General features: G+C 48.7%; 3 protein-coding genes across 4 annotated transcripts; 2 read left to right on the top strand and 1 right to left on the bottom strand.

The window, feature by feature from the left end:
- Positions 1 to 347: 347 nt before the first annotated feature.
- HOXB13 (homeobox B13) lies at positions 348 to 4,674 on the top strand. Its single transcript, XM_004041401.5, has 2 exons — positions 348 to 1,424; positions 2,396 to 4,674. Exons 1-2 carry the CDS (start codon positions 824 to 826, stop codon positions 2,647 to 2,649), a joined length of 855 nt encoding a protein of 284 aa, XP_004041449.1. The 5' UTR covers positions 348 to 823; the 3' UTR covers positions 2,650 to 4,674.
- Positions 4,656 to 5,952, bottom strand: PRAC2 (PRAC2 small nuclear protein). 2 transcript variants are annotated; one of them, XM_004041402.3, is made up of 2 exons: positions 5,672 to 5,952; positions 4,656 to 5,115 (listed from the first exon to the last, which is right to left on the bottom strand). In XM_004041402.3, exons 1-2 carry the CDS (start codon positions 5,736 to 5,738, stop codon positions 4,754 to 4,756), a joined length of 429 nt encoding a protein of 142 aa, XP_004041450.1. In that variant the 5' UTR covers positions 5,739 to 5,952; the 3' UTR covers positions 4,656 to 4,753. The 2 variants fall into 2 exon arrangements, with proteins under 2 accessions (XP_004041450.1, XP_063562358.1); XM_063706288.1 differs by having other exon boundaries at positions 5,332 to 5,786.
- Positions 5,953 to 6,788: 836 nt separating this feature from the next.
- On the top strand, positions 6,789 to 7,686 carry PRAC1 (PRAC1 small nuclear protein). The gene is made up of 2 exons (XM_004041400.5): positions 6,789 to 7,125; positions 7,548 to 7,686. The coding sequence occupies exons 1-2, from the start codon at positions 7,051 to 7,053 to the stop codon at positions 7,644 to 7,646; spliced, it is 174 nt and encodes a 57-aa protein (XP_004041448.1). The 5' UTR covers positions 6,789 to 7,050; the 3' UTR covers positions 7,647 to 7,686.
- Positions 7,687 to 26,883: the final 19,197 nt, after the last annotated feature.

Here is a 26,883-nt window from a genome sequence, read left to right on the forward strand (position 1 = left end):
GCAGCTCATTCCAGGACATCTGGGACAGGAAGGGTACCGGGAATGAACCGGGGTGCTAGTACCCAGGACCCAAAGCCAGGGGCTGCCAGAAATACCTATTAACCCCCGTTTCCCAGCCTCCTCTTACACAGGCGCATTCCCGGGTTCTCCTCTGAGGCCGGGAGCGGCCTCCCAGCCCCACCCCCGACTCCCCTTCCCCCCCCAGGAGATGGACACTTTATAGGGAGAGCTTTTTATTCTCTCGTTAAACCTGCCAAAGCGCAGGAGACAGAAAGCTAGGGAGGGAGAGGAGGAGACGGAGGTGGGGCCCGGCTCCTCGTCCCCTCTCCCTCCGCCCACCACGCCTCCCCTCCCCCCGGACGTGTAAATGGGACTCTGCAAACTGGAAAGCAGCGAAAGGACACCTCCTTCCTTTTCTCTCTTGTTGTTTTTAAGTGGAATGAGAGAGAGAGGAGTGGAAAGGGAAAAGAAGAGAGAGAGGGAGAAGAGAGAGAAGAGAAAGAGCGAGAGAGCGAGAGAGAGAGCGAGCGAGAGAGAGAGAGCGAGAGAGAGAGAGAGAGAGAATAAGCTGGGGTAAAGTATTTTCGCAGTTTCTGCCTTTAGGATTTTATTAGCTTCTCTCCCCCAGGCCGCAGCCAATCAGCGCGCGTGCCCGGGCCCCTGCGTCTCTTGCGTCAAGACGGCCGTGCTGAGCGAATGCAGGCGACTTGCGAGCTGGGAGCGATTTAAAACGCTTTGGATTCCCCCGGCCTGGGTGGGGAGAGCGAGCTGGGTGCCCCCTAGATTCCCCGCCCCCGCACCTCATGAGCCGACCCTCGGCTCCATGGAGCCCGGCAATTATGCCACCTTGGATGGAGCCAAGGATATCGAAGGCTTGCTGGGAGCGGGAGGGGGGCGGAATCTGGTCGCCCACTCCCCTCTGACCAGCCACCCAGCGGCGCCTACGCTGATGCCTGCTGTCAACTATGCCCCCTTGGATCTGCCAGGCTCGGCGGAGCCGCCAAAGCAATGCCACCCATGCCCTGGGGTGCCCCAGGGGACGTCCCCAGCTCCCGTGCCTTATGGCTACTTTGGAGGCGGGTACTACTCCTGCCGAGTGTCTCGGAGCTCGCTGAAACCCTGTGCCCAGGCAGCCACCCTGGCCGCGTACCCCGCGGAGACTCCCACGGCCGGGGAAGAGTACCCCAGCCGCCCCACTGAGTTTGCCTTCTATCCGGGATATCCGGGAACCTACCAGCCTATGGCCAGTTACCTGGACGTGTCTGTGGTGCAGACTCTGGGTGCTCCCGGAGAACCACGACATGACTCCCTGTTGCCTGTGGACAGTTACCAGTCCTGGGCTCTCGCTGGTGGCTGGAACAGCCAGATGTGTTGCCAGGGAGAACAGAACCCACCAGGTCCCTTCTGGAAGGCAGCATTTGCAGGTAACCTCTATTACCTTGGATCCCCTTGTCTCTGAGCCTGGGGTTGTGGGTCCACTGGCATTTCCCTGGGAGGAGGAGGAGGGAGACTTGGAGCTGGTAAGGATGAGCTTGGTGCTCCTCCCTTGGTTATTAGGACTCTGAAGGAGGTCTGGGTAGCTGGAGGGCCTGGATGGAGGTCAGTGTGAGGGGCCTAAGCTGGGTGCTATCTGAAGCCTGAAGGCCACCTCACTTCTCCAGGAGGCCCTGGGACCAGCCTTTCAACATGTCTGAGAGGTTTAGATCTCTTTGCTGTTGAGTGGGGATCAGGGTGTCCCTACCCAGCACAATTCCAAACTAATTCTACACAAAGGCTAAATAACTCTCAATTCGGTGCGTGGGGAGTGGGGGTGGGAGATGGGTAAAAAGGTATTGGATGTACTGTAGAGAATACAACCTCTCACTTTCTATTAGATGAGTTTTCCAATTTCCAAAGAAAAATTTAGGTTTCCTGCAGCCGTGACATATGTGTGTGCACTGGGATGGGTTAATATGTGTGTGTGTGTGTGTGTGTGTGTGTGTGTGTGTGTGTATGCGCATGTATTGGGAGTGGGGGCAGAAACGTGTTTCCAGAATTTGCCTGTAGAATCTAAAAGAGTGGCCAAGAGTCTGGAAATGCATGAAGACTGGACGTATGTGATGGTGGGCAAAGGCCTGACTGTGTGTGGTGTGTGGGTATGTTTGCAGATTCGCGGGTGTGAGAGCAGTGATCGGTGAGGGTGGCCTTCAGGAGCCAAGGCTGAGCGGTGGTGAGAGAACAAGCCGGAAGCCAGGGTGCTGTCCTGGTATGCTTTGGAGGAACAGGATTGCACGTGCGCCTGTAGGGTGGCCTGTGTGCACCTGTGAGATGACTTAGCTTGGGGCTTGCAAGGCCTGGGTCTGCATGGGTGGGTATCTGACCGTGCCTTTTCCTCCCTCCCTTTCACGCCGCGCAGACTCCAGCGGGCAGCACCCTCCTGACGCCTGCGCCTTTCGTCGCGGCCGCAAGAAACGCATTCCTTACAGCAAGGGGCAGTTGCGGGAGCTGGAGCGGGAGTATGCGGCTAACAAGTTCATCACCAAGGACAAGAGGCGCAAGATCTCGGCAGCCACCAGCCTCTCGGAGCGCCAGATTACCATCTGGTTTCAGAACCGCCGGGTCAAAGAGAAGAAGGTTCTCGCCAAGGTGAAGAACAGCGCTACCCCTTAAGAGATCTCCTTGCCTGGGTGGGAGGAGCGAAAGTGGGGGTGTCCTGGGGAGACCAGGAACCTGCCAAGCCCAGGCTGGGGCCAAGGACTCTGCTGAGGGGCCCCTAGAGACAACACCCTTCCCAGGCCACTGGCTGCTGGACTGTTCCTCAGGAGCGGCCTGGGTACCCAGTATGTGCAGGGAGAGGGAAGCCCCATGTGACAGCCCACTCCACCAGGGTTCCCAAAGAACCTGGCCCAGTCATAATCATTCATCCTGACAGCAATAATCACGATAACCAGTACTAGCTGCCATGATCGTTAGCCTCATATTTTCTATCTAGAGCTCTGTAGAGCACTTTAGAAACCGCTTTCATGAATTGAGCTGATTATGAATAAATTTGGAAGGCGATCCCTTTGCAGGGAAGCTTTCTCTCAGACCCCCTTCCATTACACCTCCCACCCTGGTAACAGCAGGAAGACTGAGGAGAGGGGAACGGGCAGATTCGCTTGTGTGGCTGTGATGTCCGTTTAGCATTTTTCTCAGCTGACAGCTGGGCAGGTGGACAATTGTAGAGGTTGTCTCTTCCTCCCTCCTTGTCCACCCCATAGGGTGTGCCCACTGGTCTTGGAAGCACCCATCCTTAATACGATGATTTTTCTGTCGTGTGAAAATGAAGCCAGCAGGCTGCCCCTAGTCAGTCCTTCCTTCCAGAGAAAAAGAGGTTTGAGAAAGTGCCTGGGTAATTCACCATTAATTTCCTCCCCCAAACTCTCTGAGTCTTCCTTTAATATTTCTGGTGGTTCTGACCAAAGCAGGTCATGGTTTGTTGAGCATTTGGGATCCCAGTGAAGTAAATATTTGTAGCCTTGCATACTTAGCCCTTCCCAGGCACAAACGGAGTGGCAGAGTGGTGCCAACCCTGTTTTCCCGGTCCACGTAGACAGATTCACAGTGCAGAATTCTGGAAGCTGGAGACAGACGGGCTCTTTGCAGAGCCGGGACTCTGAGAGGGACATGAGGGCCTCTGCCTCTGTGTTAATTCTCTGATGTCCTGTACCTGGGCTCAGTGCCCGGTGGGACTCATCTCCTGGCCGCGCAGCAAAGCCAGCGGGTTCGTGCTGGTCCTTCCTGCACCTTAGGCTGGGGGTGGGGGGCCTGCCGGCGCATTCTCCACGATTGAGCGCACAGGCCTGAAGTCTGGAGAACCCGCAGAACCGAAGCTCCGAGCAGCGGGTCGGTGGCGAGTAGTGGGTCGGTGGCGAGCAGTTGGTGGTGGGCCGCGGCCGCCACTACCTCGAGGACATTTCCCTCCCGGAGCCAGCTCTCCAAGAAACCCCGCGGCGGCCGCCGCAGCCAAGGGATTCGAGTGTTTATGGTCCGCGGTCTGGTGGGATCCTAGCCCTGTCTCCTCTCCTGGGAAGGAGTGAGGGTGGGACGTGACTTAGACACCTACAAATCTATTTACTAAAGAGGAGCCCGGGACTGAGGGAAAAGGCCAAAGAGTGTGAGTGCATGCGGACTGGGGGTTCGGGGGAAGAGGACGAGGAGGAGGTCGATTTCCTGATTTAAAAAATCGTCCAAGCCCCGTGGTCCAGCTTAAGGTCCTCGGTTACATGCGCCGTTCAGAGGAGGTCACTTTCTGCCTTCCACGTCCTCCTTCAAGGAAGCCCCATGTGGGTAGCTTTCAATATCGCAGGTTCTTACTCCTCTGCCTCTATAAGCTCAAACCCACCAACAATCGGGCAAGTAAACCCGCTCCCTCGCCGACTTCGGAACTGGCGAGAGTTCAGCGCAGATGGGCCTGTGGGGAGGGGGCAAGATAGATGAGGGGGAGCGGCATGGTGCGGGGTGCCCCCTTGGAGAGAGGAAAAAGGCCACAAGAGGGACTGCCACCGCCACTAACGGAGATGGCCTTGGTAGAGACTTTTGGGGGTCTGGGACCTCTGGACTCCCCATGCTCTAACTCCCACACTCTGCTATCAGAAACTTAAACTTGAGGATTTTCTCTGTTTTTCACTCGCAATAAATTCAGAGCAAACAAAAGATGTGGAATCTTAGAGATTTATTCCACTGGTGTGTTAGGACCATTAAAAAGACAAGGGCGCCCCCTTCCGACAGAGGCTCACCACTCCAGGAGAACCTGCGGGCAGGCTTTCATCCGCCGCGGAGCTACAGGCTTCCAGCGGCCTGGGGCCTCGTGGGTACTGAGCTGCGTGTGGGGGTCCAGGACCCGATGTCGCCTGCCATTCGGCCAGGACATCGGCAGATGTATTGGTCCAGCCCTCGAGAGACCCAGGAAGAAGGCAAGGAGGTTCGGTACGAGCGATCTCGAATGGAAGAAGAAGGCGGTCTGTCTGAGGGAGCCAGGCCGCAGAGCCATCCGCCTTCTGTCCATGTCTTCTTCAGTACTATATTTATCTTCCTCGCCATAACAATTAGTGGTGTGGACCCCCCCACTTTTTTTCGTATTTACTTGTATGGAACCTGTGCAAAAAATATTTAATTTCGTTTTGTATTAAACCCTTTCATTGGGAATCCCTTCCCAATTTTAGTCTCCCACCTATCCCTGGACGACCACATTGAAATCTCTCACTTATTTGTGTTTAAATCACAACAAAATCTACAAACCTATATTCGCCTGCAGATATTTATTTTTAAATAAGGGCTATGTTAAGCTACAGGAGGAAATGTTTTGCTTACCATTCGGACAATCGTGTGAACACAATGTCACAATAGGTGAATCCAGACAACGATCTCACAGACGAATAAACGCAGAGGCACACACATATACTCCGGAAAATAAGCAGGGCGCCTTTTCACTAACAAGGAGCAATTGTACTCTGAGCTGCCCTCCAGACCGTTCCCCTCCCTCAGAGCCAAACTCCCGCAGCGAATCTCTCAGCAAGCTACGAAACGGGATCACAGGGTCGCGTCTACGCGGGCTCCAGGCCCGAAATAATTTCTAACTCCAAAGCAAGTGGATTTTATTAGGCCTCCAGAAGCCGAATAAGGGAGTAGTGGCGCAATGCGTAGAAACTACCTCCGGAAGCTCTTTTTGAATCTCGGTGCCAGCACCCGCAACGCAGAGCGAGAACCTGAGGCTCCATCTTTCGGGTTTTACTCCGGCTGGCGAGCGCTTCTGGGGACCCTGCGAGGCCGCCGCCAGCCGAGAATCCGCCCCGCCTTCCCTGCAGGCGATCCCTACTCCAAATAGTAGTTCCCGGGCCGGAAGCTGGAAAGCCCTCGAAGCAGGAAAAAGCCTCATCCAGGCTCCCCAGTTCTCGGGAGCAGCTCCAGCTTTCCTTCCCCAACCTAGAGCAAACTTCTCTTCCCTGCAACTCCCCTCCTCCCCTTCATTAAAGTTATATTGAAGGTGCTAGGTGCTGCACTCTAATTGGGTTTCCTTCAGGGGAGACCCTGTGCCCCCCAGCCCCAACCCGTCCTGTCTAATAGAAATCCCCGAGCTGCAACCGCGAATTAAATAGATGAACTCGTTACCGTAAACTTGCAATAAAGCCCGGAGGCGACTGCTGCGGAGGGGGCAAAAGAAGGTTTCGTTGTTTTTGAAATTTATACCATTCTCACCCTCCCGAACAGTCGCTCTCCAGGGAAGAGGGGAGAAAGCTCTGGAGCGGCCCCGAGCCTCTAGCCCAAAAGCAGGACACCCCGCCCCTCCCCCCAGGCACTGGTCTGGGCCTGAGACAGATTTAAAACATCCAATGGGGAACCGATGCCAGCCTTTCTTCCTCTCTCCCTACCAGTTAGTTCTGTGTAGAGGGGATGAGGGGGAGGGGACGAAGTGGTCGGGGGAGAGTGAAGGAAAGAATTCCACCATTACCTTCTCTCCTCCCCTAAACTGCCCCCGAACTGGGAGGGGCACAGGGGGCAGCAAAAGAGTTTAATCGCCGCTAGAATAATGCTGGCGCCCAGCCTGGGGGGAGGGTCAGGGACTTTGCCATTGAACTTGAAGTTCCAGGCTGGTGGTCTCCACCGCCCCCGCCCCCATTTTCCTAAACGTTTTATGGGAAGAGGGAGGAAAGTGAGGGGAAGAGAGGACTTCTCTGGCCTTGGGAAAGAGGGAGGAAGCCAATCAGGGGAGGAAGGGCCACAGCAACCAGGAGGTCCAGGGAGATTCGGAGGTTTGCGGGGAGGCGAGGAGGCTGCTGGGAGGAGACACTCCAGCTTTCGCCGCTACTTGCAGCTATGAGGTGGGGAGCCACCAACCGCAGGCCTTCTCACTGAGCCCCGCCCCAGACTCTACAGGGAGGGGGGCACCCAGTGCTGTGCTCCCGTCCTTCCTTTCCTAGCCTAAGGCGTGCAAACAGAGCGCCACTGGGAGGCTGAAACCTTTAGGCCGATGCCTGCTTGCAAGCTCAGGCAAGCTGGATTCTGGTCCCCACCTTTGCAGAGAGAACAGCGATGTTGAGCGCCCATTTCTCAGATCAAGGACCGGCCCATCTTACTACCTCCAAGAGTGCTTTTCTCTCTAATAAGGTAAACTAACTGATCGGTGGGCCCAGGGCGTTACCGACGGATCGCTCAGTATGGTAGCTGCATCAGGAGGCCCTGGGAGAGGGTCTCCCAGGAATTTGGGAGCCTTCAGAAGTTTTGGGAAACAAGGGAAGGGTGAGCAGCAGGCTTTCACCGATACCACCTGGCGGGAGCACCTACTCGCGGTTCCTGAAGAGACCGGCAGCCGCCCTGGGCAGAAAGGGACAAAGAAAATGTTTCGCAGCACGCGGGACCTGCAGGACCTAGGCGGGGGAGAGGCTTGGGAGTGGGAACTAGCACCCGCTGTAAGGTCTGCCATAAGGCTTAATGTTTGTCTCCAATGGGATGGAGTCCTGGCATAAGCAAAAATAATATTGTTAATGTTACTATTATTTAAAATTTGTAAATATTGTAAAATATTTTACAAAACATCTACTTTGAAACATCTACTGGGCGAGGCCAGGCGTGATGGCTCAGCCTGTAATTCTGGAATTTCGGGAGGCCGAGGCAGGACGATTCCTTGAGCACAGGAGTTCCAGACCAGCCTGGGCAATGTAGCAAGACCCTGTCTCTATTTATACAATAAAATTTTTTTAAAAAAGGAAACTGGGTGAAAGTTAACTGTGATTATAACAATTTTTCTTTTTTAAACTAACTCATCCTTAAGGCAAAAGCTCTGGGCCTTAAAAAAATAAAAACGGGCCAGGCATAGTGGCTCATGGCTGTAATCCCAGCACTTTGGGAGGCTGAAGTGGGCAGATAACTTGAGGCCAAGAGTTTGAGATCAGCCTGGCCAACATAGTGAAACCTGTCTCTACTGAAAATACAACAATTAGCTGGGCATGGTGGCTTACACCTGTAATTCCAGCTACTCAAGAGGCTGAAGCACAAGAATTGTTCGAACCTGGGAGGTGGAGGTTGCAGTGAGCTGAGATTATGCCATTGCACTCCAGCCTATGTGACAGAGTGAGACTCTATGACAAATAATAATAATAATAATAATAATTGCACCTTTTTCTCTGGGCCCCTGGCTTCCTTATTCCCTTTCCTGCACCCTCTCAGAAGCTCTGCCTTGCCAAGTGTGGGATCAATGCCACAGCAGGCATGTGTGTGCACAGGGGCTCTGGGTCCAGTACAGAAGCAGGCTGGGGATGACACACTCACATCTTCAGCCAACCACTGATATTGCCAAGTCATTTGTCTTGGGGTGGGCACAGTAATCCACAAAAACACTCAGGACTCACCTAACTCTCTTCTCCCCACAGCTGGCTCCTTCCCTGCCAGTTCCCCCTCCCATAATGACAAAACCCACAATTGAGTGAGCAGTTTATAACCTAAAGAAATTGAAACTAAGAGAGTAAGTTAGTTGATCTGGGTCCCAAAGCAGGAGCGCTTAACCTCTACCACCAACTGAAAAAATAGAAAGCCCAGGGACTCCTCTATTGTCAACATACCTCTCCCTGCAAGGCCCTTCAGACACTAACAAGCACCTGCTTCCATCCGGAGTCACCCAGCTGAGATCACACAGGTGCACCCAAACACCCTAGATCCAGCCCCTCCTCAGGCACTGGAGAGATCTGCATATATGCAAACAGGGGATTAAACACGTGTGGACATTTTTGTCAACCAACTACTCATTAATTGAGTATGCAAAATCTTCCACTAGGGGTGGAAGACAGGAGGAAAGAGTTGGAAATATGCTCTCCCTTCCCACCAGGCCTGACTCCTATGCTGGTAAATCTTGGGTCTGCATCTTCCCCATATGTGACCTGAGGCCAGAGGATTTTATTCCATGACCAAATGACTACAATCAGAACAAATGGGGAACAGGACGGGGAACAGGGAATGAGAAAGATACACACACACACACACACACACACACACACACACACACACACACACACACACACACACACACACACAAAAGCAAGGCTTCTGGAAGTCTTCCCTGGAGAAGATGCTTGGAATATCAAATCCGGGAGGGAAGATGTGAACAAAACTCGGAGGAGGAGGCCAGAAAATGCAGGTCGCGGTGGGTAGAAGGACGGTGCGGATCCTCACTCCGGGTGAGCTAGAGCTGGCCAGCCAGAGAGCAGGGGCATCTCACAGGGTCCTGGATCCCCAGGCAAAGCCTGGGCAGTAATCAGACGTCCCCTTGCCCACTCAGAGGCTGATCGCCTTACCCCCATCCAGGCGGGCACGCACCCGCACTACTCGCCAAACTCCGCAGACCCCAGGCTGAGGGCAGAGAGGCAGCTCTTGGTCTGCAGGGTCCGTACCCATCCTGTGGGCCCTCAGCTCCCCAACTCTAGGTGGGCCCAGCCCGTCGCCCCCGCCCGAGACCTGCGTCCAGCCTTTGTCATGTTGATGGCTGAAGCTCGCCGCACCTCCCATTCCAGGCAGGTTTTTGTCATTGAACTTGAGTCAGGCTATAAACATTCCTTCACCCCTCCGGAGCCAGGCCGAGACGCGGAGGGGTGGAGGGGAAGGGCGGAGGGGGGCTGTGGAGCGACCCGGAACGCGAGAAACTGGGCCTCGCGCGGCTTTATCAAAGAGCTTCCAATCCTTGCCTTCCGGGGAACACCCGCCGCGTCTGCAGCTAAAAGCCGGATTCTTGAGGCCATCCGGCAAGTCAGGCCAATGTTTTGGTCAGGATCGACATGGTGTAACTTTTTCTGTTTTCCTCCTTGGCATTTCGTGTTCGTTTACCTTATTCTAGGCAGTCTAATCCTTAATTTATTTTAATAATCAGGATAAACAAATGCGTACACAAACGAATACTAGCTAAGGCCGATGAATTATTAGAGAATGTTCGAGTCGGTCGTAACGAGGCCGTCGCCGCTCGGTTTTACAAGCGCCCCTCCCTCGGCGGGGTTATCCGGTGGGCTGTCGCCCGCCGCGCTATCCGATCCCGGGCTGCTACCAGGGCGGCTGCCGAGCCCCGCGGATTTCCCAGCTGCCTTCCCAGGACCTGGAAACTTAAACTTCGCAAATGGGGCGTCTGCCTACACGGTGGCGGAGGAAATAGCGGCCTGGAGAGCCATCCGACCCGGGAAACCGGCGCGTCTTTCCAGGCGACCCGCCGACTGCGGAGGCTGCGAGGAGCGGCCTGCTCAGACGGTAGTAGTGCTGCGTGTGTGTGTGGGGGGGCGGGGGGGGGGTGTGCGCGAGTGTGTTTAAAGAATTCAGGATCCTGGAGCAAGGGAAGATCAAACACTCGATCTCCGGGGCTCTGCCTGGCTCGGTAACATCCAGTCGAAGGTGAACAGGGCGCGCCGGCGCGCGGGGACGCGCAGGGGCCACTCCGTCTGGCGTGGGGCGCTCCGAGCGCAGGGCTTCCTTTCCAGCCGGGAGTCCCCCGCGGCTCAGCGACACCGGCTAATGAGATACCAAATCGGGCGAGGCAACGAAAAGCTCCTGGCCTCCGTATTTGGGGCCAGAGACACCGTAGGGAAGCAGGTCCCCGCCGACAAATCGGAAGAGGCCTGCGGGAGTTAGCCAGATAATGCTCTCCCTGTCCTACCCGCCCCCACCAATTTGCCTTTTACCTGCCACAGAGCTTGCTTGAACCAAAGGGGTTTGCGGTCTTCTCCTCAACTTGCGATCCCCAGGCCTTCGCGGCCCGGGAAAGAATCCAGCCAACCCTTCTGCCTTTGTCTGACCTTCGGGGAAAAGAGGCGTAGGCGCCTGGGTCAAGTTCACGGACCTGGTCTGTGTCTTTTAGGACAAGCGGGGGCACCGTTCCCATTCTGACGAGGAGGGTTCTAAGCATTTGGGACAGTGTGGGGGCGAAAATGAAGCTGCGAGAAAGGACTTTCAATTTTAATCTGTTGCCCTAGTCTCACATCCCCTCCCCCTCCCGCAGCCCTGTAGAGGAGAAATAATTAGATCCGAAGGGAAGCCTTTTATTTGGAAAAATGCGAAGGTCTCATGGAATGAGCTTCCCAGAAATGGTCTTTGGCACTTGGGTAGTTTTGCGTTGAGTTCGGTGCCGGCGTTTATGAAAGTTAAGGATTTACGGTATTAGGCACAGCGGTTTCTGTGGAATTCGATTCAGAGCAAACGAGATCACATCTACATTGCTTTCCAAAAAGCTTCAGACTCAACACATTGAAATAATTTTCCCCAACATCCTGGTTCCTACCCTACCCACCCACCCCCCCCCCTTTTTTTTTTTACAGGGCCTGATGCAAAATGATATTCCTGCCCCTTAAAAAAAAAAAAGAGCCTCAAAGTGGAAAAAAAACTATCCCGATAGCAGCAAGTAGAACATGGGTCTTAAAACACAGAACTACTTTTAAAACTTTTTTATAAACAGCCCCTTTTAAATTAAAAAAAATTGTTTCAATGTGTATGTTTTATAATTTTAACCACTGTTAATAGTTACTTTTTGTTCCCCTTCCCCTCAACCTAGTTATACACAACCTAATTTGGTTTGAAAACATACTGTACATTTTCTGTGTCATAAGCAATTCCTCAAGTTATTGCAGTCTTCTAAGTGCTATTTTTAGATTGCATAATATGCAGTGAAAGAAGTTGTCATAATTTAGAAAACTATTTCCCTAAAGTTAGTCTTTTAGGCTGTACCCATATTTAAAAAGAGGAGTTTCAGCTGGACACCGCAGCTGACAACTATAATCTCAACACTTTGGGAGGACAAGATGGGAGGATTGCTTGTGGCCAGGAGTTCAAAACCACCGTGGGCAATATAGCCAGATTCTGTCTCTACAATTTTTTTTTTTTAAATTAGCCAGGCATGGTGGCACTTGCCTGTAGTCCCAGCTACTCCGGAGGCAGAGGTAGGAAGATCGCCAGGGAGTTTCAGGCTGCAGTGAGCCTTGATCCTGCCATTGCACTCCAGCCTAGTCTACTCCAGCTTGGTCAACAGAGCAAGACCCTGTCTCTAGAAAATAAATAAATAAAACGAAGAATTTTTTTTCCTGATTAGAAAAGTACTCCAGCTTGGTCAACAGAGCAAGACCCTGTCTCTAGAAAGCAAATAAATGAAAAGAAGAAATTTTTTTCTTAATTAGAAAAGTAACACATTCTTATTATTAAGAATTTCAAAATATAAAAATAATTATAAAGAAGGAAATAAAATTCACCCCATATAGTACCACCCAAAGTTTACCAAGCTACTCTTTTGTTATATTTTCTTCAGTTATTTTTCCTTGCACGTATGTACAATTTCAAAACTGAGATTCTGCAAGAATTTTTTTGTCTTGCCTTTTATTTAATGTTAGATTATGAACATTTCCCAGTGTTATTAAATATTCTTCAAAAGCTTGATTTTAATGTTTGCATTTATTTATCTAAAAATCATTTCGATTTTTTGTTTCCATGTTTACTTTTAAAAATAATTCGTAAGAGTGAAATTGTTATGCCACTGAGTATGTTCGTTAGAGACATGAGAGTAGTATCCCCTGAAATAGAATGCTTCAAAAATTCTAGGTTAAAAATTCCCCCTTCTGAAATAGCCAGGTGTGGTGCATACCTGTAGTCCTAGCTACTCAGGAGGCTGAAGTGGCAGGATTGCTTAAGCCCGGGAGTTCGAGGCTGCAATGAGCTTCTCTCTCTCTCTCTCTCTTTTGAGACAGGGTCTTGCTCTGTTGCCCAGGCTGGAGTGCAGTGGTGTGATCACTGTTCTCTGCAGCCTCAACCTCCCAGGCTCAAGCGATCCTCCCCCTCCCACCTCAGCCTCCCAGGTAGCTGAGACTACAGGTGTGCACCACCAAGCCCAGCTAATTTTTTGTATTTTTGGTAGAGATGGGGTTTTGCCATATTTCCCAGGCTGGTCTCGAACTCCTGGGCTCAAGTGATCCCCCTGCCTCGGCCTCCCAAAATGCTAGGATTACAGGCATGAGCCGTGAGGCCCAGCAGACACTGTGTCTTAAAAAAAAAAAGTCCCCATTGTTAGAAAGAAATAAAAGGGGGCCTTTTAAGGTGCTCAATATGTTCCGTGTTTTGATCAAGGTGGGGGTTATGTGCCTGTATACATATGTAAAAATTCATTAAACTAAACATTCAAGATTCGTGTGTTTTACTTTTAAAATTTTAACACTGCTCTCCCACCCCCCTAAAGCCTGTGTCTGTTTACAAAGAAAAAGAGCAATGCAGGAAATAGGTGGAGGAAGCAAACAAGGGGTGGGTGGGACCAAACCAAACTGGATTGATTCACCCCTTCCTAGGGTATTATCTTTGGTTCAGAGACCAAAATATTTACCAAAAGTAAATATTTGACAGTTAGTGATGATGAGCGGGTGGGGGCGAAGTGCTTGGCCCTTCTTCCCAACCCCAATGCTAGCCCTTGTTAGATAGAGAGGATTTTTTTCCTATTATGGTTGCACTCCTGTGGCATTGACCTTCTCTAATGAATAGAAGAGGGATAAAAATAGGGTAGAAAATATTTTAAAAGAGTTAAAATGAACAGATACATAGCTGACTCATCTAACACTGTCATGTGAAATAGAAATGGGATTTTAAAATATAATAATATATTTTTTTTCAGAAATAGATTGATTTTTTATTTATTTTGTAACCTACTTTCAGTTAAAAATACAACAGGCAGAACTTGGGGATTGCAAGGACAACTGCTCTCGTAGGTGACAATAAGGACCTGGAGGGACTGGAGTGGAGTCTGGTGTCTGAGTCTGGTTTTATTGTCACTGTCATGTGAGGTCATTGGGGCTGCGTGCTGGCCAGAGCATATGGTTAATCCTTGGGATGCTGAGGAGAGGGGGAAAAAACCCCTTTATGCTATTGGGCACCAGAGTTACTTCCTGTTTGTGCTTCAGACAGGGAACTGCTACAACGGCTTCACACATTCATATTTAGTGGTGACTTCTTATTTTTTTATTGTCATTTTATTCCTTTTTCACTTAAAATCAGGATAAAGTTGGATTTTTAATATTTTATAAAGAAAGACATGAGACACCTTTTCGTGTCAAAAAAACCCACTATGGATGTTTTACAAAACAGCTTTCCTTTTTCCAAGTATAACATATATACAATAAAGTGTATTAATCTTAAGTGTATAGCTTGAAGTTACCTATTTACCTAGATAAACACCATTCAGAATAAGATAGAAAACATTTCATTTCCTCTATCCCTGTGTGTTCCCTCCAGACCCTTTCCAGTATAATATTCCAGGGGTAACTGCCATTCTTTTTTGTTTTTTTTTTGATACGGAGTCTCGCTCTGTCGCCCAGGCCGGAGTGCGGCTCACTGCAACCACTGCCTCCTGGGTTCAAACAATTCTCCTGACTCGGCCTCCTGAGTAGCTGGGATTACAGGCTTCTGCCTGTAATGTAACCATGCCCAGCTAATTTTTCTATTTTTAGTAGAGACAGGGTTTCACCATGTTGGTCAGGCTGGTCTCGAACTCCTGACCCTAGGTGATCCACCTGCCTCGGCTTCCCAAAGTGCTGGGATTACAGGAATGAGCCACTGTGCCTGGCCGTAACTGCCGTTCTGATCAGTCTCAAATCCCCGCATCTATTGACATTGACTTGTTTTGGCTGTTCTTGAACTTTTTATAAGTAGAATTACACAGTGTGTACTCTTTGGGGTCTGGGTTTCTTCCATTCAACAAAATGTCTGTGAGATTAATCTCCATGTTGTTGTGTGTATTGAGTTTATTATTTTTAATTGCGTTCTGCTATTCCACTGTATGGATACACCGCAACTAGTTTATCCATTCATTTGCTGATGGACATTTGAGTTGTCTGTACTTTTGTCTATTACAAATAAAGCTACTATCAATATTCTTGAACAAGTCTTTTGGTGAACAAATTGAATCATTTCCTGTAGAATTTCTTGGTTATAGGGTAGGCACTATATATGTTTAATTTACTACCTCTGTGGTATTTTTAAAAGTTCATTATCCATATATCAGTCTCCAATCCCCACAAGCAAGTGGTCAGATTGAAGAACATGATTGATTACATTTGCTTGGATTTCTCTCTCTCTTTTTTTTTTTTTTAGACGGAGTCTTATTGTGTCACCCAGGCCGGAGAGTGCAGTGGTGCAATCTCGGCCCACTGCAACCTCTGCAGTTTCAAGCGATTCTCTTGCCTCAGCCTCCCGAGTAGTGGTGATGTGTCACCACACCCAGCTAATTTTTGCTATTTTTAGTAGAGACAGGGTCTCCCCATGTTGGCCAGGCTGGTCTTGAACTCCTGGCCTCAAGTGATCCTCCCACCTTGGCCTCCCAAAGTGCTGGGATTACAGGTGTGAGCCACCACACCTGGCCTCTTTCTTTCTTTTCTTTCTTTCTTTCACTTTCCAATAAGTTTTATTATTAGTCAAGTCATGATTGAGGGTTCCAGGGTGGGGATCGCCATGTACCCAGGTCCCCTTTTACCACCCTGGGAGAAGGACGGAGGACAGAGGAAAGGTGGGGTGCAGCCAGTTCAAATCTTCCCAGGGAAATGTGGCTTCTGCCCAGTGGTCGTCCCAGGCTGAGACCCAGGATAAGGGAATGAGGGACTTGTACACAGGCTGGTACCATTCACATACGAAGACATTGTCCCCTTTAGCAATCACTGCCTTCTCACAGAGGTGGAAGTCCAGGTAGTCCTGCAAGCAGTTCCTGGGCTGGTTCTGGTTGGGGAAGCTGCTGTCAAAAAGAGTGGTCTTGTAGTTCTTTTTTTTTTTTTTTTTGAGAAGGAGTCTTGCTCTGTCTCCCAGGCAGGAGTGCAACGGCACGATCTCAGCTCACTGCAACCTCCGCCTTGTGGGTTCAAGCAATTCTCCCGCCTCGGCCTCCTGACTAGCTGGGACTAAAGGCACCTGCCATCATGCCTGGCTAATTTTTGTATTTTTGTAGAGATAGGGTTTCCCCAAGTTGGCCAGACTGCTCTGGAACTCCTGACCTCCTGAGGTAATCAACCTGCCTCGGCCTCCCAAAGTGCTGGGATTACAGGTGTGAGCCACCGTGCCCGGCTGGTCTTATTCTTGATTTGGGTCTTTTTTTTTTTTTTTTTTTTGAGACAGGGTCTCACTGTGTCACCCAGGCTGCAGTGCAGTGGTGTGATCTTGGCTCATTGTAGCCTCAACTTCCTGGGATCCAGTGATCCCACTGCCTCAGCTTCCCAAGTAGCTGGGATTATAGGCATGTGCCACCATGCCCAGCTAATTTTTGTATTTTTAGTAGAGATGGGGTTTCACCATGTTGGCCAGGCTGGTCTCGAACTCTGACTTCAGGCGATCTGCCTGCCTTGGCCTCCCAAAGTGCTGGGATTACAGGTGTGAGCCACTGTGCACTTAAAGTCTCCCCTGATGCCTCAGCAAAGTTGCCAGTGTCTGACAGAACTGCTTAAATTTCTATGATGAGCTTATTTTGCAGTCTTGATGGCCTGGATCCTTGGGACAGCAGAGATTTGCGTTTGCTCACGGCAGACCATCAAGACTCATGGCTCTGGTCCTCTCTATGATCTCCCTCCACTGACCCCAGTCCTGGGGCACAGTCACACCTGCAAGTTATGCCCTTGTGGATCTCACCAAACTCCCCTAAATGCAAGCACAATGACCTGGGCAAAGAAGAGCTGTGACTGAGGTTAATGGTCAGGGTCAGCAGGGACCAGAGGCCAAAGGGTTAGTGTCAGAAGGTAGAAGCGATTCTCCTGAGTCCTGATCTGGAAGCTGAGTTATGCCTCAGGAAATTTATTGCCCCGTGGTCTTTTAACAAGAAGCGATCTATCTTCCCGGGCAGAACGTCTATTACTGGTGACAGGTGCCTGGAGCCAGCTTATTAAAAACCGTCATTTCAACCCCCAAAGCGAAGGCCCCACAGTGTGTTGGAATAGAATGCTAATTTCTAGCTCCATATCATAATCTAGGACATGGGGAGAGTATTACGAGGCATTTTAAAATTCAAGAGGAAGGAAACTCAGTGCTATTTCTGCACTCTGGGGGCAGGGAGCATTAGGATCTTTATTTCACAGGTCACACTCCCCTATTCTAGCAGGTTAATACAACTCACAGGCTCTTACCTGCTGCCGTGGGCTGGCCCTGCCCTGGCCCAAGATAGAACTTGCCTCATTGCTCAGTAGCTGTGGCAGAATAGAATGAGCACTGGACTTTGAGCCAATGGGTTGGATTCAAGTCCTGCTGTGGTCTAGGGAAAAAGCCCCCTTACATTGGTATGAAATTTTTCATTTTCCAAGTACCTGTGTACTTCACATCTTTTATCTCATGTACGGTGAGGTACAGGGAAAGGGAAAGAATGTCCGTTTTACAGAAAGGGTAAATGGATATCTTTGAGCCAGTTCCTTCTTGTTATTGGAGGTGAGAGGAGCCTCCCCTCACTGGCTTTTTTTTTTTCTTCTTTTTTTTTGAGACAGAGTCTCACTCTGTCGCCCAGGCTGAAGTGAAGTGGTGTGATCTCAGCTCTCCACAACTTCCGCCTCCGGGGTTCAAGCGATTCTCTTGCCTCAGCCTCCTGAGTAGCTGGGATTACAGGTGCCCACCACCACACCTGGCTAACTTTTGTATTTTTAGTAGAGATAGGATTTCACCATGTTGGCCAGGCTTGTCTCGAACCCCTGACCTCAGGTGATCCACCCGCGTTGGCCTCCCGAAGTGCTAGGATTACAGGCGTGAGCCACTGCGCCCGGCAGGGTTTTATTTTATTTTAATTTAACTTTATTTTATTTGAGATGGGGTATTGCTTGGTCACCCAGGCTGGCATACAGTGGCACAATCATCACTCAACTGCAACCTTGAACTCCCAGGCTCAAGCGATCCTCTCCCTCCACCTTTGGAGTAGCTGGGATTACAAGTGCATACCATCACGCTTGGCTAATTTTTTGTATTTTTTGTAGAGTTTCCCTATGTTGCCCAGGCTGGTCTCGAACTCCTGGGTTCAAGTGATCCACCAACCTCAGCCTTCTAAAGTGCTAGGATTACAGGCATGAGCCACTGCACCCGGCCCCCTTATTGCCTTTTGTCTCCAAATCTTTTCTGTGCAGCTTTCAGAGCAGCTCTGAGAAATTTGGATGGGTGGGAGAGGAGGCGTGGGGGAGACTGTTCCTGGAGCTCTCTCAGGGATGAGCCAGTTTTTCTGCCTCCTTAGAGCTTCTCTACCCATGTGGTCTTCCAGGGGACATTCCTGGCTGAATTATTCAAACTGCCAGTGAACTTTCTGTGTCATACAGGGCTGGGTGTGCTTAGGCACAGTAAAAGGGAGATCTAAGCAAATGATATGAACGGTCAGGTCAAGAATTGGCCACACAATTGAACGAAGTACATTTTTAGCATGTTGGTAGATATCCCATTGAAAATGCTTGGCATGGAAGCATGGGAATTGAGGAAACTGGTTAGAGATCCCCCTACGGAGTGAAGTTGAAGGATAATTTACAGCTGCATCAGAGCAACATATCTATGATTTTATGAGTTTTGGTTTCTATCTTAATGATCTGCATGCATTTGACATGGTTGTCATGGAATGTCAGATGTTTCACAATGTATGTGGATGATTTCATGTTCTTTGACAATTTATAGCAGTTAAATAAAACTGCCCTAAAAAGTTTTGTCCCTCTGGGAATTTGGGGAGCACATGCTGTGTTCCTCTTCCTGTCCCTCCTTACCCTGGCAGTCTACCTGATTATTTTCTTCTGCTTCTTCTCCCCTTTTTATAAAATATTTTAATAAAATATTTGGATAAGCAACACAAACTCATCTAAATTTCCAGTTGTTTTAATACCTCAGTAACCTGTAGGAAAATAGTGCCTGTCTGTCTAATTGAATTTTTCATCTAGCTGTTTGGTGCCATGTGGTCTGAGGCTTGGGAGAGCTGAAAACTTGGTTGTCAGGGGCCCTTGTGGAGTATGTGTACAGGTGACAAAACCAGTGTTGGGCTGGGCACAGTGCCTCATGCCTGTAATCCCAGCACTTTGGGAGGCAGAGGCAGGTGGATCACTTGAGGTCAGGAGTTGGCCATCAGTGTGGTCAACATGGTGGAACCCTGTCTGTACTGAAAATACAAAAATTAGCTGGGCTTGGTGGCACACACCTGTAATCCCAGTTACTCAGAAAGCTGAGGCAGAAGAATCACTTGAACCTGGGAGGCGGAAGTTGCAGTGTGCCTAAATCGCACCACTGCACTCCAGTCTGGGAGACAGAGTGAGATGCTGTCTCAAAAAAAAAAAAAAAAAAGGTAAAAAATAAAAACAAAAAAATAAAACCAGTGCTGCTTCATTCCCAGCTGGGCCCAAGGTGGGGCTCACTCAGCCTTAGAGGCGGAACTACTTTCTGGGCTTTGGACCTAAGAATCAGCTGTCTCCCTTCCTAACGCCCTTTCTCTGAAGAGTAAGCTGTGGCTCTAAAACAAAGGATTCCCCATTCACGTGTAATGGGATTCCCCAGAGGAGTGGCTCCTTCAACCCAGGTGTGAGTAACTAGAGACTGTTGTTTCATTTCAGAGATGATTTAGATGATAGATGCGAGACCTTTCTCAATAAAAACATTTTATTTGTCCCCCAGAAGGTTTCCTTGGAAGCATCTAAATATGCCCCATATACTATTTTTACTCTGAATGTTTCCATGGCCCAGAATCATATTTGGCACAGCTGTTAGGTATAAGTGTGACTCTGGGCTGAGAGGTCTTCCTCCAACTTGGCAAGGGTTTTTCCAGTGGCTGGGCTAAGGGTGCCGTCTCTGCCACCTCGGCTCATTAAAGAGGCAGATGGGCCGGGCGCGGTAGCTCACGCCTGTAATCCCAGCACTTTGGGAGGCCAAGGCGGGTGGATCACCTGAGGTCCGGAGTTCGAGACCAGCCTGACCAACATGGAGGAACCCTGTCTCTACTAAAAATACAAAATTAGCCGGGGGTGGTGGTGTGTGCCTATAATCCTAGCTACTCAGGAGGCTGAGGCAGGAGAATTGCTTGAACCCAGGAGGCAGAGGTTGCAGTGAGCTGAGATCACGCCACCGCACTCCAGCCTGGGCAACAACAGCAAAACTTCTCAATAAAACAAAAAAACAAAACAAAACAAAAAACCCACAACAAAACAAAAAAAATGAGGCAGATGAGGCTCACTCTGTAGTTTCTACCATACCTCAATCTATATCCTCAGCTCCCTAAAAGCAGAAAGCTGCGGCACTGCAGGAGAATCTGGTCAGAAAGGCAAGTGGGAATGAAGCATTTCCTCCACTTGGCTTGAACCCCCTAAAGGGAGAACAGAGCCCAGTAATGATACATCATCAATTCCCAATTACCTGAAATAAAATGTTCTGCCCTGGACTTCTCTTGGCTTGGCTAATCTTTTTTCTTTTCTTTTTTTTTAAGAAATGGGGGGGTCTCACTATGTTGCCCAGGCTAGACTTGAACTCCTGCACTCAAGCGATCCTCCGCCTCAGCCTCTTGAGTAGCTGTGACTACAGGTGTGTACTATTGCACCCAGCCTTGGCCAGTCTTGATCCACACTGTTGACATCATGACTTTATCCTCTGGACCTGACTCCTGTTGTCCTCAGCCCTGCCGTGGTTGACTTCTTCTAACTGCAGGGAGCTAGAAGTCAGAGAAATATGTGATCTTCCTTTCTGTGCCATGATGTTCCAAAGAGGCACTGGGGCAAGACTGAGAGTTGTGGAACTCAGCAGACCCTCTTCAGTCAGCCTTCATGGTATGTTGTCTGGTAAACTGACTTCAGGATAGAAGGTATGGCACAAGCGCCTAACTGTTCATAGGTGCTGGACAAATGTTGATCAAATGAATAAATAAATGAGGAGTGAATAAATAAATATATTCCAAGGATGCCACCATATAGTTACAGTTACTACCCACTGAAGTTGCATTCCTAAGTGAAACTATAAATCATTTTTATAATAAAGTAAAAGTTTATCTGATGTGTAGTTGTCTTTCATTGGTAACCAAGAGAAAAGATTTATAGCATTTCATGAAATGCCTGTCCTACCACCCGCACCTTCTCTCCTTGTTCCTATATGTCATTTCTTTATCCCAAACACTTCACTGTTCCCTTCTCCAAAGCCTTCAGTATAAGGCCTGAGCTCTGCATCATGGCCCCCAGGGCCATATAAGATCAAATTCCAATCTGTCTTTTCAGGTTTAACACCTCACCCTGTGCAGTCCTTCATTGTGAGGTCTTCATGATGTTGCCTCATTTAATCCTTCTAATAATGCGGGAGATAATTTTTACCCCGTTTCACAGATGAAGAACTGACTAGCTAGTAGGAGGTAGAACCAGGACTTAAATCCAGGTGGTTGACCCCAGTTCTCTAAGTTTCCTACTGCACACACTGCCCCTCCAGCTGTATCCTTTCCCAACCCCCTGGGCTTCTGCCGTTCACTTCCTTGTATGTGCCAGAACTTTCTCACCTTGAGATCTCTGACCACATGAAACCCTCCACTTCCCCAGCTCTGTGTGTGCAGAATCCCATCCATTCTGCGAAGTTCAGCTCAGACACCATCCCCACCATGAGTCCTCAAGGTTGGATTTAATCTCCCTCTTCTGTGCTCTCATTGTTCCTTGGTTTTACTTATTTTGTTTATTACTTTTTTGAGACAGGGTCTTGCTCTGTCACCCCAGACTGGAATGCAGTGGCACAAACCATGACTCACTGCAACCTCAACATCCTGGGCTCAAGCAAACCTCCCACCTCAGCCTCCCATGTAGCTGGAACTACAGGCACACACCACCACACCACGCCCAGCTAATTTTTTATTTTTTGTAGAGACAGGGTCTCACTATGTTGCCCAGGCTGGTCTCGAACTCCTGGACACAAGCGATCCTCCTGCTTCGGCCTCCCAAAGTGCTGGGATTACAGGGATGAGCCACCACGCCTGGCCGACTTTACTTATTTAAAGACATTCAGCCCTCTATCGCATGGCTGAATGTAGATGAGCCTGTTGGGCTTTGTCACTAGACGGTCTTCAGATCCTTGAATACGGGGATTGTGATCGTGTCTTGTTCACCAGTGTATGTTCCGCAGGGCCCAGCAGGCACATAGCACATGGTAATCACTCCATAAACACCCATTAATAAAATCATGTTTTTATTATCAAGTGAAAAAAAAGTGCAGAATGGGATTATGGTAGTTTACCTTTTGTGTAGTAAGGGGGAAAATAGGAATATATTATCACAATAATTTTCATTTGCATAAAGACACTCTGGAAGGACATAGAAGAAACTAATCACAATGGTTTCCCCTAAGCACAACGGTGAGACCAGGAGAGGTGGAGACAGTGTGAAAGATCTTTTTACTTTATACATTTTTATAGTTTCTTAAAAGCATGTGAATGTATTTATTTTAAAAATAAAAAAGATAGCTGAAGTGGTTTAGACATCAGGGCTATTTTTGATGCTGTCCCTGGACTTGTGACATGGCAATATCCACAAACTGTCATTAGCCTATCAACTTTATGGCAGGTGGCAGGGCTGCCCCTGCATAAGGTGATAAAACTCTGCTTGATATATGGAAGGCCAGGCAGGGGGTGGGAAGAGAGGGAGGGAGAAAAACAGAAGGGAAAGGGTGGGGTGAGAGAACAGAGTGAAATATGGGGAGAAATAAAGAGAAGCGAGAGACTGGAAAAAAGATGGAGACGAGAGGGAAAAAGGAGAAAATCAGATTTAAGAAGATCAAAAAAAGAAGACAGAATAAAAGAGAAAGCATGTGCCTGAGAAAGGCTTGGAGGGAAACTCCAAAATCAGGTCACTTCCAAAAAAACTCACACACTGGGTGAGACAAGCCTAACCCACCAGAGGCCTGCTGGACTGTGAGATGAGGATGAGGCTCCACATTGAGGGAGCAGAGTGTCATCAAACACATGGTTCCAGCTGCCCCACCGGATGTGGGGCAGGCCCTCCCCAGTACTGCCTCTACAGCATGAAGCAACAGAGAGAGGCAGGGTCCTCTGGGCTTCCATGGATCTTCTCAGGGCCCAATCCCAATTTATCTTCAGGAGTTGATTTCCCAAGGGCAGGTACCCTTGGCAGCCTGAATCATGTGACCTCCAGGGATAGTGTAGTCCGTTAGAAACACATCTGTCCTGCTATTGGTAGTGGGGGTGCTTGCCAGGGGACCACCCCTGGCTTCGAGTTCCTTCCTTAACAACTCTGGGGAGGTGTGGCTGGTACAGTCTTGGCTCCAGAATCTCCCTTCCTGGGTGGAGAGGGTTTTGAAAAGGAAGAGAGAGAGCTAGGGCAGGAGTTAAAGTTGGTGGTGGGAGAAATCTGGCCTTAAGGATGGATGTTCAGTTCCAGAAAAGATGAGGCTCTCTGCTCCCCACTATGGACAGTTTCCATTCAATTGGCAGAACATCTGCAAAAGAGGAATTCAACAGCATCTTGTTAAAAGGGGTTTAAAAAAAAAAAGTTGCATTCTGACTTTTGCCCAGGATGCCCTCCCTAAATAAAACCAGCTAGAAAGTTCTCTTCTGTTACCCACTACCTGGGTGCCTGGCTTCTATCCCCTTCTTTTATATATTTCTCTCAGTGAAAGTCCTGTCCTCAGGCTACACACTGGACTTTGGGTGGAGGGGACATTTATTTCCTAGGGATTTTGAAGCCTTTCCACTCCTCCCTTTGGAGAGGACAGAGAGAGTTGCCTGGCTGCTAATGGGAGAATGGGGACCCCAGAATCCTCTGAAAGCAAGTAAGATCGTGTGTTCCTCCATTTAAATCTTATGCAGTTTATACCTCCTTGAGCTTTTAGGAATAACAGACACGAGTCTTCTACGAGCATACACTTCTCAGCTTCGTCTTTAGAGGCTTTGGTTCTTCTCTGACTATGTGTGTCCTTACTGAGGTTGACTCCGCAAATCGTCTCCACTCTAGACCACTAGGATGCTGATCAGATTCATGTTTTCTCTGATCTCTCCCTTGACCTCCAAGCTCTTATTTCCTGCAGTCCTGAAACTTCCTTTCACCCTTCCTGTCCTGCCCTTGGTCTCCTCGGAGGTCTGCTGGGGAGGTGCTCTCCTCTGAGGAAGGAAGGCTTCTGAACGGTTAAGATAACTTTTCTTTAAAGATATACCTGATCTGCCTTTGCGGACCCAGCTGTCAAGGGCAGCACCGTGTCTGGATATGAGCTGTATTTGCCGAGATGTAGCATGAAGGTGAGTTGGGGAGGATGTGGGGGCAGCGTGAGGAGGAAGCAGGAATGGAGGAGCAGGAGACTCTAGATGAACACCTAGATTTGATTTCTATCTCTGCCCCAGGCCTCTGACCAGTTGGACCCAACATCTAGATGTAAGCTGATAAAAAGAAATGAAAAAAGGAGCTCATAATCCAGACATTTGGTTTGCATGCCAGTGAACATCTGGACACCGGAAAATATCTGGTTTGGGAACTATGATTTTCAGTTTCCTTCAAATTTTTGGAAACCTGTAGTCATATTGGATTGCCTGAAGAACTTAAACACATCTTTAACTCTTGAACATCTTTAGAGGATCATTATCTAGCTAATTCATACTTTTCAAGGCTTCACAGCAGGTAAAGGAAAAATCCACAGTCCAAGAGATTCAGATCACTGAGTGTGGCTGGGGAAGACATGATCTCTATTTACTTCAGAGGACAAAGAGAATTCTCTAGAGAGCATTCTTCCCCTTCTCTCCCCACCCCCACCACTCAGGATATGTATTGGAACAACCTCTCCTTTGTCCATCAGGCAAATGAAATCCCAGACAGACTGGTGCTTGGATACCACGGCAGCGATGAAGCCTGAGCTCGTCGACTTTAATAAGCTCTGCTTTATTGGCAATCCAGTAACCACCTAAGGAGCTGGTCCAGGAAATGAGGCAGGATCCAGGCCACTCTGGGCTCCGCGCAGCCTTCTTTTTCCAGGAAACTGCTTGTCTTGGCTTTGGAGTGGCTTTCCCAGCCCATCTCTGACCTGACGCAGAACATAATCATTAGCTCCCTTGCCCAAATCTTCGGTTCTGCTGTAACAGCATGATTCTTCTCCTCCTCTGCGAGGAGGCCATGGTGGGATAGAGATGACCTTGTCCAAATGGTCTTGGGAAGTTTGGGCCCAGCCAGAAGATGCTAAGAAGGTCTGATTCTGATGGGCAACATCTTCCGAAATGCCAGTTGAATGGCTCTGTAGATGTCTGCAGCTTCTTAGTTCTCTCTCCTACTAATTCCTCTCAGAATCCTCAGAACAACCGATGACAATGTTATCATTTTTCTCATTTTGCAGGCAAAGAGACTGGGGCTCAGGGAAGTCACACACAATTGGCCTAAAGTCACGTAGCTATTTAGCACTAGAATTGGGGTCTGAACCCGGACTGCCTGATTTGAAGTCTTGTGCTCTCCATTCTACCCTGAGGTGCACAATATTCACTATAGAGACAGGACCAGCCTTCATGAGGCAGGAGGCAATAGCTAAATGCGAGAGGAAAAAGAGAAGTGAGTTGGGGTAGTCATGGGAGGCTTTCATGAGGAGGTGCTACTTGGGCCTCAAAGGAAAAGCAGGATTTGGCTAGAGGAAGGGGAAGGCATTACAGCCAGTGAATGGCATGAGCAAAAAATGTAGGCAAAAAGGGGCATGGCCAGTTCACAGCCCAACAGGAGAGTGGGTTGCCTAACTGGTATTCTTTTTTTTATGCTTAATTGGTATTATTGCCTAATTGACATTCTTTTTTAATACTTGAGTTTTATTTGAAATGCTCCTTTTCTATAAAATCTTCTAAATAATTAACAAATAATTTGGAACTTTTGACAGCATTCTAAATATAAACTTTTAAATACTCCTTCTAAACAACAATATTCTTTCTAAAAATGAAAATGTGTATGAAATAGATTTTTTCCAAGCCAGAACAGATATTCCCTTGCTTGAAATGCTATTTCTTTTCAATTATTGGTATTCTGATTCCAAATAATGAACAGAAATGGGAGGAACTGAAAAATCCACAAATGGGCCCCATAGAAAAGAGTTGGCCTTTGGCTACATCTGGAGAGCTCCAACACCTGATTAAAACTATAACAGACACAGGATCTTTTCTTGCCCCGTATTTCTCCTTGATCTCTCTCACTTCAACACTAGCGGAGCCAGATGCAATACAGAAAATGAAGGGGAGCTGCCTGCAGTAGTCTCAGCTACTCATAAAGCTGAGGCAAGAGGATCGCTTGAGCCCAGGAGTTGAATCTAGCCTGGGCAATATAGCGAGACTCTAGCTCTAAAAATAAATAAAAAAGAAAAAGGGAGACAGGGGAGAAGAAAACAGTAAGGAGGGGAAATAGTAAAGAAGCTAACCAAGACCCCCAAGACCCCCTCTTTCTACCATAGATATAGATAGGCCCTGAGATAGGTCCAAGTTTGGGAGGGCAAAAGATTAGATTGGACAAAGAGTTCAGAGGATTGATGTTAATACGAACAAACACACATGCACATACTTATAACTGAAAGGGCTTGAAAAGGCTATGAATCTGCCTGAAATTTCATCTAGAAGAATGAAGCCACAGGCCAGATTGAAAGGGATAGTCGTGAGAAAGAATGAAATTGCTTTCTGCTTGCCCTCTTGTGAGTTTGGCTTGTTTAAAATCAGAGAGGCAGAGAATTCCACTCCAGGAATACAGAGGAGCTGTACTTCTCCCTATTCCTCCTCCTAAATACAGCGAAGAACTCTGGACATTGTCTATAAAACAGACATTAGAAGACTAGGAAAGATACAAAGACGGCAGACAGGCTATGGACCTGGGCTGAGGAAAACATGGTGGTGCATTCTCTCGATTTTATTATGGTGTCATATATCCAAGGCTTGGAGCAGCAACCCAGAAATGCCAGTGGGTTCAGACGGGA

The sequence above is a fragment of the Gorilla gorilla genome, chromosome 4, assembly GCF_029281585.2.
Source record: "Gorilla gorilla gorilla isolate KB3781 chromosome 4, NHGRI_mGorGor1-v2.1_pri, whole genome shotgun sequence".
Lineage (NCBI taxonomy): Eukaryota > Metazoa > Chordata > Mammalia > Primates > Hominidae > Gorilla > Gorilla gorilla.

Coding starts and splice junctions, on each gene's coding strand:
- HOXB13 (XM_004041401.5), top strand. CDS start 824: ATGGAGCCCGGCAATTATGCCACCTTGGATGGAGCCAAGGATATCGAA. Junction 1,425..2,395: donor CTGGAAGGCAGCATTTGCAG/GTAACCTCTATT, acceptor CACGCCGCGCAG/ACTCCAGCGGGCAGCACCCT.
- PRAC2 (XM_004041402.3), bottom strand. CDS start 5,738: ATGGAGCCTCAGGTTCTCGCTCTGCGTTGCGGGTGCTGGCACCGAGAT. Junction 5,116..5,671: donor TTCAAAAAGAGCTTCCGGAG/GTAGTTTCTACG, acceptor TTTTTTGCACAG/GTTCCATACAAGTAAATACG.
- PRAC1 (XM_004041400.5), top strand. CDS start 7,051: ATGTTGAGCGCCCATTTCTCAGATCAAGGACCGGCCCATCTTACTACC. Junction 7,126..7,547: donor GTGCTTTTCTCTCTAATAAG/GTAAACTAACTG, acceptor AAAATATTTTAC/AAAACATCTACTTTGAAACA.